The sequence below is a fragment of the Dipodomys spectabilis genome, unplaced genomic scaffold, assembly GCF_019054845.1.
Source record: "Dipodomys spectabilis isolate Male_0828 unplaced genomic scaffold, ASM1905484v1 ptg000002l, whole genome shotgun sequence".
NCBI classification, from domain to species: domain Eukaryota; kingdom Metazoa; phylum Chordata; class Mammalia; order Rodentia; family Heteromyidae; genus Dipodomys; species Dipodomys spectabilis.
Genome location: NW_024870679.1, coordinates 49,048,250 through 49,061,983, shown reverse-complemented (window position 1 = coordinate 49,061,983; position 13,734 = coordinate 49,048,250). Strand labels below are relative to the sequence as shown.

Below are 13,734 nucleotides of genomic sequence, written 5' to 3'. Positions count from 1 at the left end.
TGGATTAAGGTGTTCTCTCACTGTGTTCACTCACTGTGAAATGCATGGCTTCCCAGATGCTGGGTGGTGGTGACTTCTCAGTCCCTCAACTAAGATAGTAGCTGTCCTGAGCCTAGATCACAGCAGATGATGTTATTCTTAAGTATTGTTGGACAATAAGTATAACCCAAACTGAAAAGTATTGTTAGTTTACATATGATTCATTCACATAGCAATAGTGTTATACAGTATTGGAAAAGAAAGCAAGGCAAAATTGTTGAAAATGGATTGCCAAATGTAAACTGGGAGAGAAAGAAAAGATTTAAGACATGGATTAAAGGCATGAAAATTAAGGAAACTTTTGAGATAGGTATGCATTGAGATCTAAAGAAAAGCAATTAGCATATAATTGGCAGTGGGGTTAGTTAAAACATAAAATTTATAGATTTAGCCATTTAGAATGGCTAGCCATTTATGGTAGGAGCTGCTCTCCCTCAGGAGTATGAAATTAATATTAGCCTCTTAAGTTTAATTATACTTAATCATATCATAACATTTTTCAACATTGCTATTTTCAGCATCATTCTAAAAGATAGCAAGAATACTTTGTGTTTTCTTGAACAGTGAATAGAATTACCGGGTCAGAGGGTAAAAGATTGTAAGAGACTGCATTCTTTTTTCCAAAGTACTTGTTATTTTGCATTCTCAAGAGAAACGCATGAGAGTTCCAGTTGTTCAACATCCTGGCCAGCAGTGTGGTATTATCTATCCTTTAACTTTAGCTGGCTGTAAAGTAATATCTCCTCATAGTTTTAACTTAAATCTTCTTTGAGCATCTTTTTCTGTGATTAGTAGCCATTTGTATTTCATCTTTTTTTAAAGTTTAAGTTTTTCATTAAAAAATGATATTAGGGGCTGGGAAGGTGGCTCAGTGGTAGAGTGCTTGCCTTGCATGCATGAGGCCCTGGGTTCGATTCCTCAGTACCACATAAGCAGAAAAAGCTGGAAGTGGCTCTCTGGCTCAAATGGTAGAGTGCTAGTCTTGAGTTGAAGAGCTGAGGTGCAGTGCCCAGGCCCAGAGTTCAGGCCCCATAACTGACCCAAAAAACCCACAAAAATGGTATTTTTCTTAGATTTGTGCTGTGAAAAATATTTTGTGCTGAGTCTGCCCTTTTGTGTTTTCATAGAAATTTAAAGAGTAAAAATTGTAAATTTTAATAAAGTATAATTTGCCCATTTAATTTACCACTTAGTACCTTTTGTCAGTGTCCAGAACATCAGTCAGTGCCATAAAGATTTCTCCTGTTTTCTTCTGTAAGTTTTGTGTTTTACATTTAGGCCATGGTTCATTTCACATTAATAATTATGTACATTCGTCCTGTTGAATATCTTAATCCATATGAAATGTCCCCCTGCCTTTGTAGTGCTATTTGATCAAATACAAGGTCTCAGAAAGCTAGACACTGTTACTAAACTATACCTATGATTCAGCTCTTTGAATTCTTAAACTGTTCTTTGTCTTGGAGCCTATTTTGATAATCATTTTTCACCCCAACTTTCTTTATGCTACTCTGTATCTCTTTCTTGTATTTTGCGTTGCTTTTGGTATATTAAAGCCCTTGTATTTTGTAAAGAGTAAGTAGCAATTGGTTCTTCCTTTTTTGTTGTTGTTGGTGGTGGTTGTAGGGTTTGAACTACAGGCCTGGGTGCTGTCCCTGAGCTTTTGTGCTCAAGGCAAGTACTCTCCTACCTTGAGCCACCGTGCCAGTTCTGGTTTTCTGGTGGTTAATTGGAGATAAGAGTCTCAGGCACTTTCCTGCCTGGGCTGGCTTTGAACTGGGCTGGCTTTGAACTGGGCTCTTCAGATCTCAGCCTCCTGAGTAGCTTGGGTATAGGCATGAGCCATCAGTGCCCAGGTGGCTCATGCTTTTTAAATTACCTATTAATCTGCTTTCTAATTAGAGTGCTTAGATTTTATATTTGATATTATTGGTATCATTACTTCCTTTTGTTTTTATGTTTCTTTATTTTTGCAACCTTTTGGGTTAATCAAATAGTTTATATTGCTCTGTTTTATTTCCACTAGTAACTTTTTATTTTTTATTTTTAAAGGAGTTATTCTAGAACATAACAAAATATATTATTAACTGATTATAGATTACTTGGAGAAAACATGCTCTCTTCCACTTTATACCATGACCATCTACTACCATCTGCTTCCTTTAAAATTTTTTTTTGGTGTGTGTGTTTTGTTTTGTTTTCTGCTGATACTGGGGCTAGGACTCAGGGCCTAGGTACTGTCTCTGAGCTTCTTTTGCTCAAGGCTAGCATTCTACTAAACTACAGCTCCACTTTTGACTTTTTTGGTGATTTACTGGAGAAGTCTCATGGAGTTTCTTGCCATAGCTGGCTTTGAACCATAATCCTCAGATCCCAAGTTCTCTGAATAGTTAGGATATAGGTATGAGCCACCATTGCCTGGCCCTTATCTACTTTTTGCCATCTGTTACAATGGCATAATTTTATGTTTTCACTACTTTTCTTTTTTGCTGTTGTCCTATCTTGTGCTTCTACTTAGGTCATAATTCCTACCTTAGAATTTTTGTTTAAAGCGTTATTTTTTTTTCTTGTATCTGTCCAGGGGCTTAACTCAGGACCTTTATGCCGTCCTTGGGGTTCTTTTGCTCAAGGCTAGTGTTCCACCACTTTGAGACACAGCTCCACTCTTTTTTTTTTTTTCTGAGTATTGAAGTCTTACAGCCTTTCCTGCCCTGGCTGGCTTTGAATTGCAATCCTCAGACCTCAGCCTCTTGAGTAGCTAGGATTACAGGTTTGAGCCACCAGTGCCTAGCCTTTAAAAACGTTATCTTTTAAGGAAGTTATTTGAATGAAACAGTTTTTTTTATCTTTTCTGGTATAAATATATATATATATATATAATATATATATATATATATATATATATATATGATTATTTTTATTTATTTGGTCAGGTATAGGGCTTGAACCTCTGGGCTTGGGTGCTGTCCCTGCGTTCTTCAGCTTAAGGCGAGTGCTCTACCACTTGAGCCACAGGCCGCTTCCTGGTATATTTTTCTTGTCAAAGTTTTCATCTGGTATGTTTTCCCTTCTCCCTAACAATTCTTGGGCTTTTGACATTTATTCTTTTAGTGCATGTCTGCAGGAATCAGATTTTTGTTTGTTTATCTGCAAAGGCCCTTATTCTACTCTCATGGTTTTTTTTTTTTTTTTTTTGTATATTGAATCCTGGATTTGTAGGATGTTTCTACTTCTGAGAACATTGAAGGTGTTTTGTTTTCCTTGGGCTTATAAAAATTCTGCTGCCCTTTATATTTTTCTCCTGTATGTAATATGTTTGCTCTATTGTCCTTTTAAATGCCTTTTAGAATTTCTTTTCTGTATCTTTGGATCTAAGCAGTTGAACTGTGATGTATTTCAGTGTACTTCATATTTATTCTACTTGTGTTTTTATTAATCTTCTAGAATCAGAAATTCTTAATCCAAATGTATGTTTTTAGTTATTCTTTCTTTCTTTTTTTTTTTTTTTTGTCGGTCGTGGGGCTTGAACTCTGGGTTTGGGATCTATCCCTCAGCTCTAGTTATTATTTCTTTAAAAATTTGACTCCATTTCTTCCTTTCCAGAAGTATCCAGTATATAAACTGTTTGACACTGTTTTACAAGTCCCTTAAATTTTATTCATTATTTTCTTTTTATTTCTCGGATCGGCTCATTTTTTACCTATGTGACTCTGACTCCATCCAGTTGTTAAGCAAATCTAGTGAACTTTTATTTCAGTCATTAGTTACTTTAATTTTAGAAATTCTATTTGGTTCTGGTTATTTTTGTATGTGTTCATAGATGTTGATGAGATGGAATCTCTCTACAGTAGAGCTACTGCTCTACTGTAGCATTAAAGTTTAGTGCTTGGTGTTTGTGTTGTACTATACAATGTAGATATGAGACATTCTCAGAAGAAGCCTGGTCCCTGTGAGTTTTTATTGTAAGAAGATATTAGTACTGTCATGATCTATATAGGACCTTTGTAGTATTTAGTACCTTCATGAACCTAATTCAGTCTTTTGTCTGATTCCTTATATCATTACTGCTCTTTCTGAGATCCTGGATATTTTAAAAAATTTTATTGTTAAGTAGTTTACAATTCCATAAGTCAGGTTATGAGTATAATACATCTTGATCAATGTTACTCTTTCTATCATTCTCTTCCATTTCTCTACCTCCCATCCCTATCCTCAAGTTATATAGCTTAATTTTTATATAATATACATTGAATATAATGATTATATTTGCTTACTTTCCAAAGTTCCTAGATTTTTAAATGAGGAAAAATGTAATTACAAGCAAGAAAATTTTGAAAATAAAATCATTTTAATGGTGAGTAATTTGGATTATGATATCATTTCCAACTAAACTCCAGAAGAGGAGTTAATGGGAGATAAGCATTTCACAGACTGGTTTCCAAATAGGATCCTCAGATCTCAGCCTCCTAAGGAACTAGGATTACAGGCATGAGCCACTGGTTCCTGGCTCATTTACTCAGAATTTGGGAGAATTTTTGAAGTTCTTATTGTTTAGGGAATTATTTGACTTTGTGTGATATTAAAATGCTATTTTAGACCTGTTACCAAAAACTGACATTGTCTAAAGGAAGAAATCAATTAGAAATCAGGAAGTTTGAATTTGTTTGGGCAATACCACTGACTTTGCTTTGTGACAGGTAACTTTATGACAGGTAGCTGAGTTGTATAACTAACATGTATTTGATTAAGGGTCCTTGATTTCATTTTTAAGATTATATATTTTATTTAGATATATTATATTAAGATTTAACTTCATTTAGAAACCCATCTCAATAAAATTTAGTTTTATTAAAAATACGATTTAGTAGTTTAGTATATAATTTGTGAAGTTGCATAACCATTGGCACTATCTAATTCTGGGACATTTTCATTTCATTACCCAAGAAAGAAAGGCATATCCATTTACAGTTACTCATTTTCTCCCTTACCTCAAGCTGCTGGCAACTGTTAATTTATTTTTTGTCTTTATGTATTTGCCTTTTCTGATATTTCATACAAAATAGTAGAGTATATGGTCTTTTGTGTTGGGCTGTCATTTAGCATAGGCTTTCAAGGCCATACATATTATAGTATATAATGATATTTCATTCTTTTTTAATGACTAAATGATATTCCATTGTATCAGACATAATATTCTATTGTATTAGACATATTATAATTATTTATCTGTTCATTCAGTTGATAAACATTTAGATTATTTCTACTTTGGGCCATCATTTAAGAAGCTGCTGTAATCAATTGTTTATAGTTACTATTGTGGAAACGTTTTTTGTTTTCAAATTTATTTTATTGTAAAGATGCTGTACAGAGGGATTACAGTTATATGAGTAAGGTAATAAGTACATTTCTTGTCAAGCATTGTTACTATTACTTTAGAAAAGTTTTTTTTTTTGTCAGTCGTGGGGCTTGACCTCTGGGCCTAGGCACTGTCCTTGAGCTCTTCAGCTCAAGGCTAGCACTCTACTAGTTGAACCACAGATCTACTTCTGACTTTTTGTTGGTTAATTGGAGATAAGAATGTCTCAGGGACTTTCCTGTTGGGACTGGCTTTAAACTGTGGTCCTTAGATTTCAGCTTCCTGAGTAGCTAGGCATAAGCCACGAATGCCCAGCTGTTATATACTTTTCACTTAAATAATTTGTAAATATTTACTTTCATTCTGTGGATTAACTTTGTTTTCACTTTCATGGTAGTGTTTAACAAAAGAAAACTCTAAAATCTGGTATTTTCTGTTTTCTTTTGACTACTTGTCATTCAAGAGAATATTTCCTAATCCAAGGTTCACAAAGATACACATTGCTCTTTTCTAAGAGTTTGACAGCTTAGCTCTTAGGTCTTTGATCCATTTTAAATCAACTGTTTTATAAGTTATGTTAATTTGTGGGGATTCTAATTTCATTTTTTTTTGCATGTGGTTGTTTCCAACATTCTTGTTGGAAAAGTCTGTTCTTTCCCTCTTTGAATTATCTTAGTAGTCTGTGGGAAAACAGCTGGCCATAAAATATGGATTTTTTTCTAAATTCTGAGGTCAGTTCCACTAATCTAGTCACCTGTCTCAGTGTTGGTATCACATTATCTTGATTACTGCAAGTATGTAATGAGTTTTGAAATTGAGAGGTGTGGCTCCTTCAACTTTGTTTCTTTCAAGATGTTGTGGGTCTCTTGCTGCTATGTATATATTTTAAGCTCACCTTGTCAATTGTTGGAAAAAATGATACGGGGTATTTGATAGGAATTAAATTCTGTAGACAAATTGAAGTCTATAGATAAATTTGGGAAGCTTCTAGGCTTACATAAACACAGGATAGGACTTTCCATTCTTTATTCATTCTACTTCAGAACACTGGTGATAGCTCTTATCTATCCAGATGTTTATATAATTATAGCTATATAGCAAAATAAGTTTGCAATAGCTATAAGCTTACTTTTTTGCAATTTTTTATTGTGATTAAATGATTACATAAATTTCACAAATGTCACAGTATTGTGGGATAGTGATACTTAGTTGAAGTCACAAACACATTCTAACCTTCATGGGTATAAACTTATATATCTCAGAATGCTCTGAATATTTTAATGTGTTTTAAAGATGTTCATTGAAGTTAGGAGTTTTTATTTATTTATTTTTGCCAGTCATGGGGCTTGAACTCAGGGCTTAGGCACTGACCCTGAGCTTATTTTGCTCAAGGCTAACACTCTATCACTTGAGCCACAGTGCCACTTCTGGCTTTTTCTGTGTACATGGTACTGAGAAATCAAACCCAGGGTTTCAGACATGGTAGGCAAGCACTCTACCACTGAGCCACATTTCCAGCCCCGAGGAGTTTTTAATACGTCTTTAAGATACTTATTAGAATTAGATTCTTCAGTATGGCAGTAAAATCAGAGGATTCCTCAAATAATATCTGAAGTAAAATTTGAAGATAGAGGGGCTGGGAAGGTGGCTCAGTAGTAGAGCGCTTGCCTTGCATGCATGAGGCCCTGGGTTCGATTCCTCAGCACCACATAAGCAAAAAGAAAAAAGCCGGAAGTGGTGCTGTGGCTCAAGTGGTAGGGAGCTAGCCTTGAGCTGAAGAGCGGAGGGATAGTGCTCAGGCCAAGAGTTCAGGCCCCACGACCAGACCCCCCCCCCACCGCCCCCCCCCCCCCAAAAAAAAATTGAAGATAGAATACTGGTTTGTTAGTGGTCCAGTGAATAGGGCATACAGTATGATCAGCTTCTAGGACTGGTATAGATGCATGAATCACACTAGCTAGGTTCAAGAAAGGATAAACTGACAATTCACATCAGGCCTAAGTATGGAAGATTGATAGATGGAGCTGTATTTCTGTTCATTGTCAAATGTTGCATGAAAAAGTATCCTAGGAAGATTAATGAAATAGTGGAAAGAAAAACAAAATTTGAATATTATAAATGCAATTAATTATAAATCTAGGATTGTACCTTATATTCCTATTTTTTGGAATCTCTCTCTTCCCTCTTTCCCTTTCTTACTCTCTCCTTGGTTTTCCTTCTTCTCCCAGTATGTCTGTGTATATGTGGAGAGGGAGAAAGCTAAGAATTAAGACTAGGTTTCTGGTCTGGCTATTCATCTTTCTGAATGTTGTGTTCTCACCTGTATAATGTGTGTGTGCTATGTGATCTGGTCTTTTCAAAATGTTTTTTGGAGTCATGATTTCTTAGAGGTTGGAACATGGTTAGGTGCTCAATATATACTATTTAATGAATAATGTGAAAACTTACACCAAAAAGAGAATAAAGAGTGGAGCTAAGAAGATGGCTTAGTGGTAGAGTGCTTGCCTTGCATGCATGAGGTCCTAGGTTCAATTCCTCAACACCACATAAAAAGAAAAAGCTGGAAGTGGCGCTGTGGCTCAAGTGGTAGAGTGCTAGCCTTGAGCTGAAGAGCTGAGGGACAGTGCCCAGGCCAAGAGTTCAAGTTCCACAACTGACAAAAAAAAATTTTTTTTTAAAAAGAGAGAATAAATAATAAAAATAAACTGTGAAAATATAAGCATAAGAGAATAGTGAAAATAAATTGTGACAATCTAAGCAGACTATTTCATTGCTCCTCAAGATGCCCTTATGTAAAATGTGTTCAAGCAGTTTATCTTAATAAATTGTTTCATTTACTGTTTAGATTTGAAGTCCCAAGTTATTAAACTATATAATCTTTTTAAATTATTTATTTATTTATTTTTGTTGGTTGTGAGGCCTGAACTCTGGACCTGGACACTGCCCCTCAGCTCTTCAGCTCAAGACTAGCGCTCTACCACTAGGGCCACAGCAGTACTTCCGTCTTTTTCTGAGCCACTGAGCCACCTTCCCAGCCCAAACTATATCATCTTTATACATAAAATTTGAATGTCATCTAATACAGTTAGCATATGTATTCAATTAAGAGTTAGCATATATTTAAATTGATCGTTTCCACTTTTAATTTGCCCATAGAAGAAGTCCTTGCATTCAAGTACCACTTTAACTTACTTAGGAGTTTTAAGTTTTTTTTCAGTCAACAGTAGTGTTTCACTAAATGCAGTTGTACATATCTCTAATCCAGGCTATTTGGGTGTTTGAGGCAGGATGATCACAAGTTTGGGGCTAGCTTAAGAAATTTAGCCTCAGAATAAAATTTTTATAAAGGCATTGGGGAGCATAACTCACAGGTAGAGCCTAGCAAGTATGAGGCCCTGGGTTCAGCCCCATAAAAACAAAAAACATAACCCACAAATTTATAAATTAGTGTTCCTTTTCATGCTATTTTTCTCTTGTACTTGTTTAAAAGTTTGCTTTTGGAGCAGAGGATTATAAAAATTGCATTAATGCTAGTAGGATTATTGTAATATAGTGTTAATATAATTTATATCTTTACTTTTAGGGGTCCTATTGGGCAATAGACACCAATCCGAAGGAAGATGCGCTGCCTACTCGGCCAAAGAAGAGGGCACGATCTGTAGAACGGGTAAAAGCTCTTTATCATAAGTTTAGTATAGGAGATTGACTATGTCAGACATGTCAGTTTTAAAGTTCATTTCTAAATAGCAGATGTAAACAAAATAAAGGTAATATGTTATTTATACAGTATTTAATATTTTTTAAACACTTTCAGGCCTATTATTTCATTATTCTTACTCTTGTAGAAGTTAAGTAAATGGTCTTGTCATAAGTAGAACACAGCTATTGTCTGAGATTTGCATCCATGTCTAGGTCTCTGGAGTTTCTATTTTATACTCTTTCCTCTTCACCTGGCACTAGTTTTATGTAACAAACACTACCTTCCATAGCAGATGACTTTTAGATTATACTGAATTTTCTTCATTTTTGTCCTCAAAATATTCTTTGCTACTAACATCCAAGTAATAATCACTCTGTGTACAAAATCAAAGAGAGAGAGAGGTTATTCTTGCTTTTATGATTAAGTCTTTGTAAATCCTTGGTTAAAATTAACTTGCAAAGATAAAAGAAAGAAGCACTGTGATGGATACTTTCAGTTATATATGTAGCCTACTTTTAGTTAGCACTGCAGGTACTGTCAAAAAAACTTTTCAGTTTTTTCATTCTTTTTACAATTCCAGTATTGGAGTACAACTATCCTATGTACTGTTATTCTTTTTTTTCTAAATTGTTATTGTAAAGGTGCTATACAGAGTGGCTGCAGTTATATGTCAGGTAATAAGAATATTCCTTTCTCTCAGTTTTTCCTCTATATACTGTTTTTAAAGACCCATTTTGAGTGTTTAACATTTTGTGAAACCTTTTCTTTCCTTTTCCATTTGTGCTCATAGAATTTTTGTTATTTTATAAAGTTTCTCACATTTTATAGAAATTTTTTGTTTTTATATTTGTCTCCTTCATTGCATTAATCTCCACTTCAAGGCATAGGAAGAAATATTTTCATCTCCAGCATTAATGTTTTTCATAGATTAGTGTTTATAATAGATAACAGAATAAATCTAGGCAGAAAGAATAGAATTAAATGAAGGAAACTGAGTACATATTTTTCCAAATAAATTTGATCTATGCCTATTCCTGGTAAAAGTATAAAATTTCCTGTCTTTAAAGACAAAAACCCTGAACAGGGTTGTGATTACATGAACATATGAGGTATAAGAGCAAAATGAGGTATACGAGCAATATGACTTAGGCAGCTTTATTAAAACTTGCAGAGGGAATTGAATGTATGTAGAATTAAAAAGTCAGAACAATTTTTGGCATTACACAAACAAAAGTTTGTGATAATTGATATAGGCAATGCGATATGCTCAGTATGTAATAGTTTAAGAAAACAAATCTCAGTTCTTATCCTACTGACACTGCTTCTTAAAACAGATTTAGCACCTGGACTTTGTGTGGATAACTGAGGTACATAACATTTAGCATCTACAGCTGAATAAAAGAGAAGTAAGATGTTTATTACGAACATAAGTAATCAAGTCACATAATTGTGATTTTAAATGACATAGGAAGTATTAAGTAATTAATATGTTAGACCAAGCAGTGATAATAAGTGATTCAGAAGTGATAATCCTGCCTAGGATGGCTTCTGCAAATTATGAATTATGGTATAAAAGTAACTTTTACCAAGTACTGATGGCTCATGCCTATAATCCCAGCTACTCAAGAGGCTGAGATCTGAGGATTGCTGTTTGAAGCCAGCCCAGGCAGGAAAGGCCATGAGACTCTTACCCCCAATAAACTACTCAGAAAAGGCTGGAAGTGGCGCTGTGGCTTAAGTGGTAGAGAGCTAGCGTTAAGTGGTAGAGAGCTAGTGTTGAGCCAAAGAAGCTCATGGACTGTGGCAGGTCCTGAGTTCAAGCTCCAAGTCCAGAACAACAACAACAAAAATAGTGTAACTTTTTTCATAGAAAGTGGTAAAGGATATTCCACTGAGAGAAACAGAAGTGTGATTGACTTATAAGTAAAAAGTAGGGTAGATAATAATAGTTGAGATTTCTTTTTAACTGGAATGAAGAATTTAGGGTCTGAATATTTTAGAATAGAAGTAAGATTTAGGTAGAAAGCTTGAAGGAACAAAATCAAGGACATTGTTTTGATTCCTCACTTCACTCAATACTGGGGATTGAACTCAGGGCCTTGTGCTTGAATGGAAATACTCTTCTGCTTGAGCCATGCTCTCTGCCTCTCTTTCCCTAACCCTTGTATTTTTGCCTGGGACTGGCCTTAAACTGTATCCTTTGCCTGTTGCCTCCTAACGTAGTTAGAATTACAGTGATATATCACCATACCATACCACCACCACACCTTATTTGTTGAAATAAGACTCACAATCTCATGGTCTGTGGGATTACAAGCATGATTTACCATACTTACCCTCATTAGCTGAATTTGACACTTTTGAGTGTTGAGAAACAAAACGGCAAAAAAAAAAAAAAGATACTTAATTTTCATAAATACTCATTGGTAAAGTACTGGGTTAGGGGTATATACTACAGGAACAAAAGAGTTATCTATCTAGAAAGCCAACATGACATCAAGTCAGTGTATCTCCATAATTATATGTAATGTTTTATCAGTGCGATAGCTCTTTGTGCTGTGGATCTTGGACATTTTATAGCAATAGCTTGGTACAAAGTCCCACATGGGTACTGAGTTTCTGGGATGCCACAATTCTTGGGTGATATCTGGCTTGATGGGAACTCCCAGTCCTGTCTTCCAGTACTGCTACTTGGCTTCTCCAGCCTCTGCCTTCTAAGCTGCAGTGTAGCCTCTTGCAGCTTAAACTTTTCTTCTGGTCCCTGTGGAACTATCTGCTTTCCCTCACACTCCTCTTATTGTTAATATATGACCAAGTTATATAGTCTAATGTTCTGTGGGTTGTTAAGCCATGATTGCTTCTGGGCTCCAGAGAAACTTACTCAAGATGGCAGCTCTTGCTCTTTGGGAATATGGGGGGAAGAGATACAGAATGTGAGTTAGTCACTGCCTCCCAAGTCCTGTGCTGGGAATAAGGCTTTGAAGTTACGTGTGCTTTTTCTGCACTGAATTTGACAATCTCTCTGTGGGACTGTATGATTTACCTTGTGTTGCCATCTTCCATTTCCCCATTCCCTAACAAGAGAGCCAGGAACTGGCTGCAAACACCTTGTTGCTTTTCTTCTGCTATGATTACTTTTCTTTAATTTTCTGGCTCCCTGCAAACTCCTTTATGTTTTTGCCTTTCTTGTACTCCCTTCTTCAGAATGTGGACACTTTTGTGTCACCAGATTCTTCTCATCTATGAAGTGAAAATGGTAGGTGCTTCCCATCTGCCATACTGCCTTATCCTTTTAAACTTTTTCTAATTAGACTTTTCCTATTAGTCTACTTATGAACAATGAAAAACAGAATCAGTGCTCCTACAAATAAAAATGCACCAGACTACTGAAAATATTTAAAGAAAGTACCTTTTACTTTCTATTGAAAGAAAGAAAAGTATTACATAGTTAAAAGTTAAATAGTTAAAAGATTTTTTTCAAAACTTTCTATCTATAATAACTGAAGCCAAGAACCTGACCATGTGGGAATGCAGTCCCTCATATCAAAGTTTTCTCCTTTGTGACTAAATATTGAGTATTCTTTTGTATATTATGGCATCAATAGCAGATATGTTCTAAAGGTTAAGACTTATTGTGTGTATCAAGGACAGTGTTAAGTATTTTACCTGACATTTCATTGATGGTCTTAACAGATCTCTAAAGGAAGTGACATAATCATCTATAGATGAGTAAACAAGCGTAAAGGTTGAATAATTTGCACAAAATCACACACAGGCTTTTCCATTCTGTCAGTAAAAGAGAATTGGCAAACCAGTAATCTGGGTTGCAGTGACTAAATAGAATAAGGGGAAGATGAGATTTGTAGCTTTCCAAAGTAATCTTCTTGGGTTGGGGGCTTGGGTCAAATGGTTTGAATGCCTACCTAGCTAACAAGTACAAGATCATGAGTTCAAACCCTGGATGATGACAATGATAATTATTATTTTTATTTTATTTTAATTTTTGTTGGTCGTGGGGCCTGGGCCTAGGTGCTGTCCCTCAGCTCTTCAGCACAAGGCTAGCACTGTACCACTTGAGCTACAGTGCCACTTCTGCTTATGTGGTGCTGAGGAATTGAACCCAGGACCTCATGTATGCAAGGCAAGCACTCTACCACTGAGCCACCTTCTGAGCCCAAACAATGATAATTATTATGATGATAATCTGTTAGCTTAGCTGCAACTAAGTTTAGTCAGCACCAAATTGAAGCATGAACAAGTTGTCTTTGTGGCCCTTCCACTTCTGATATTGAGCCCTATTTCATTCTCACCTCACTCTCAATGAGTACCCAGTCCCTGGTTGCTGGATTCCAACATGTAGAAGTAATTTCTAATTTTTCCTCTTTTCAGTTATGCTTCTTGCTCTTTACTCTTATGCTGATTATCTTACCTGATAAGAATAAAACTATACTGAGGAACTGTGATAGATTAATCTCTGAAATGTTCCTCAGTGAAATTGAGCTCGTGCATATTCACTATGATCTGTGTGTGTGTGTGTGTGTGTGTGTGTGTGTGTGTGTGTGTGTGTGTGTGTGTGTGTGTGTGTGTGTGTGTGTGTGTGTGTGTGTGTGTGTGTGTGTGTGTGTTGGTTATTGAACTC

General features: G+C 35.5%; 1 protein-coding gene across 2 annotated transcripts in view; it reads left to right on the top strand.

Moving 5' to 3' along the window:
* Positions 1-13,734, top strand: part of Foxj3 (forkhead box J3) — a 94,076-nt gene that overhangs the window by 50,494 nt on the left and 29,848 nt on the right. For both annotated transcript variants that reach the window (XM_042677053.1, XM_042677044.1), the window contains exon 5: positions 8,979-9,062. In XM_042677053.1, the coding sequence (XP_042532987.1) occupies positions 8,979-9,062 (84 nt within the window). The remainder of the gene's footprint in view (positions 1-8,978; positions 9,063-13,734) is intronic.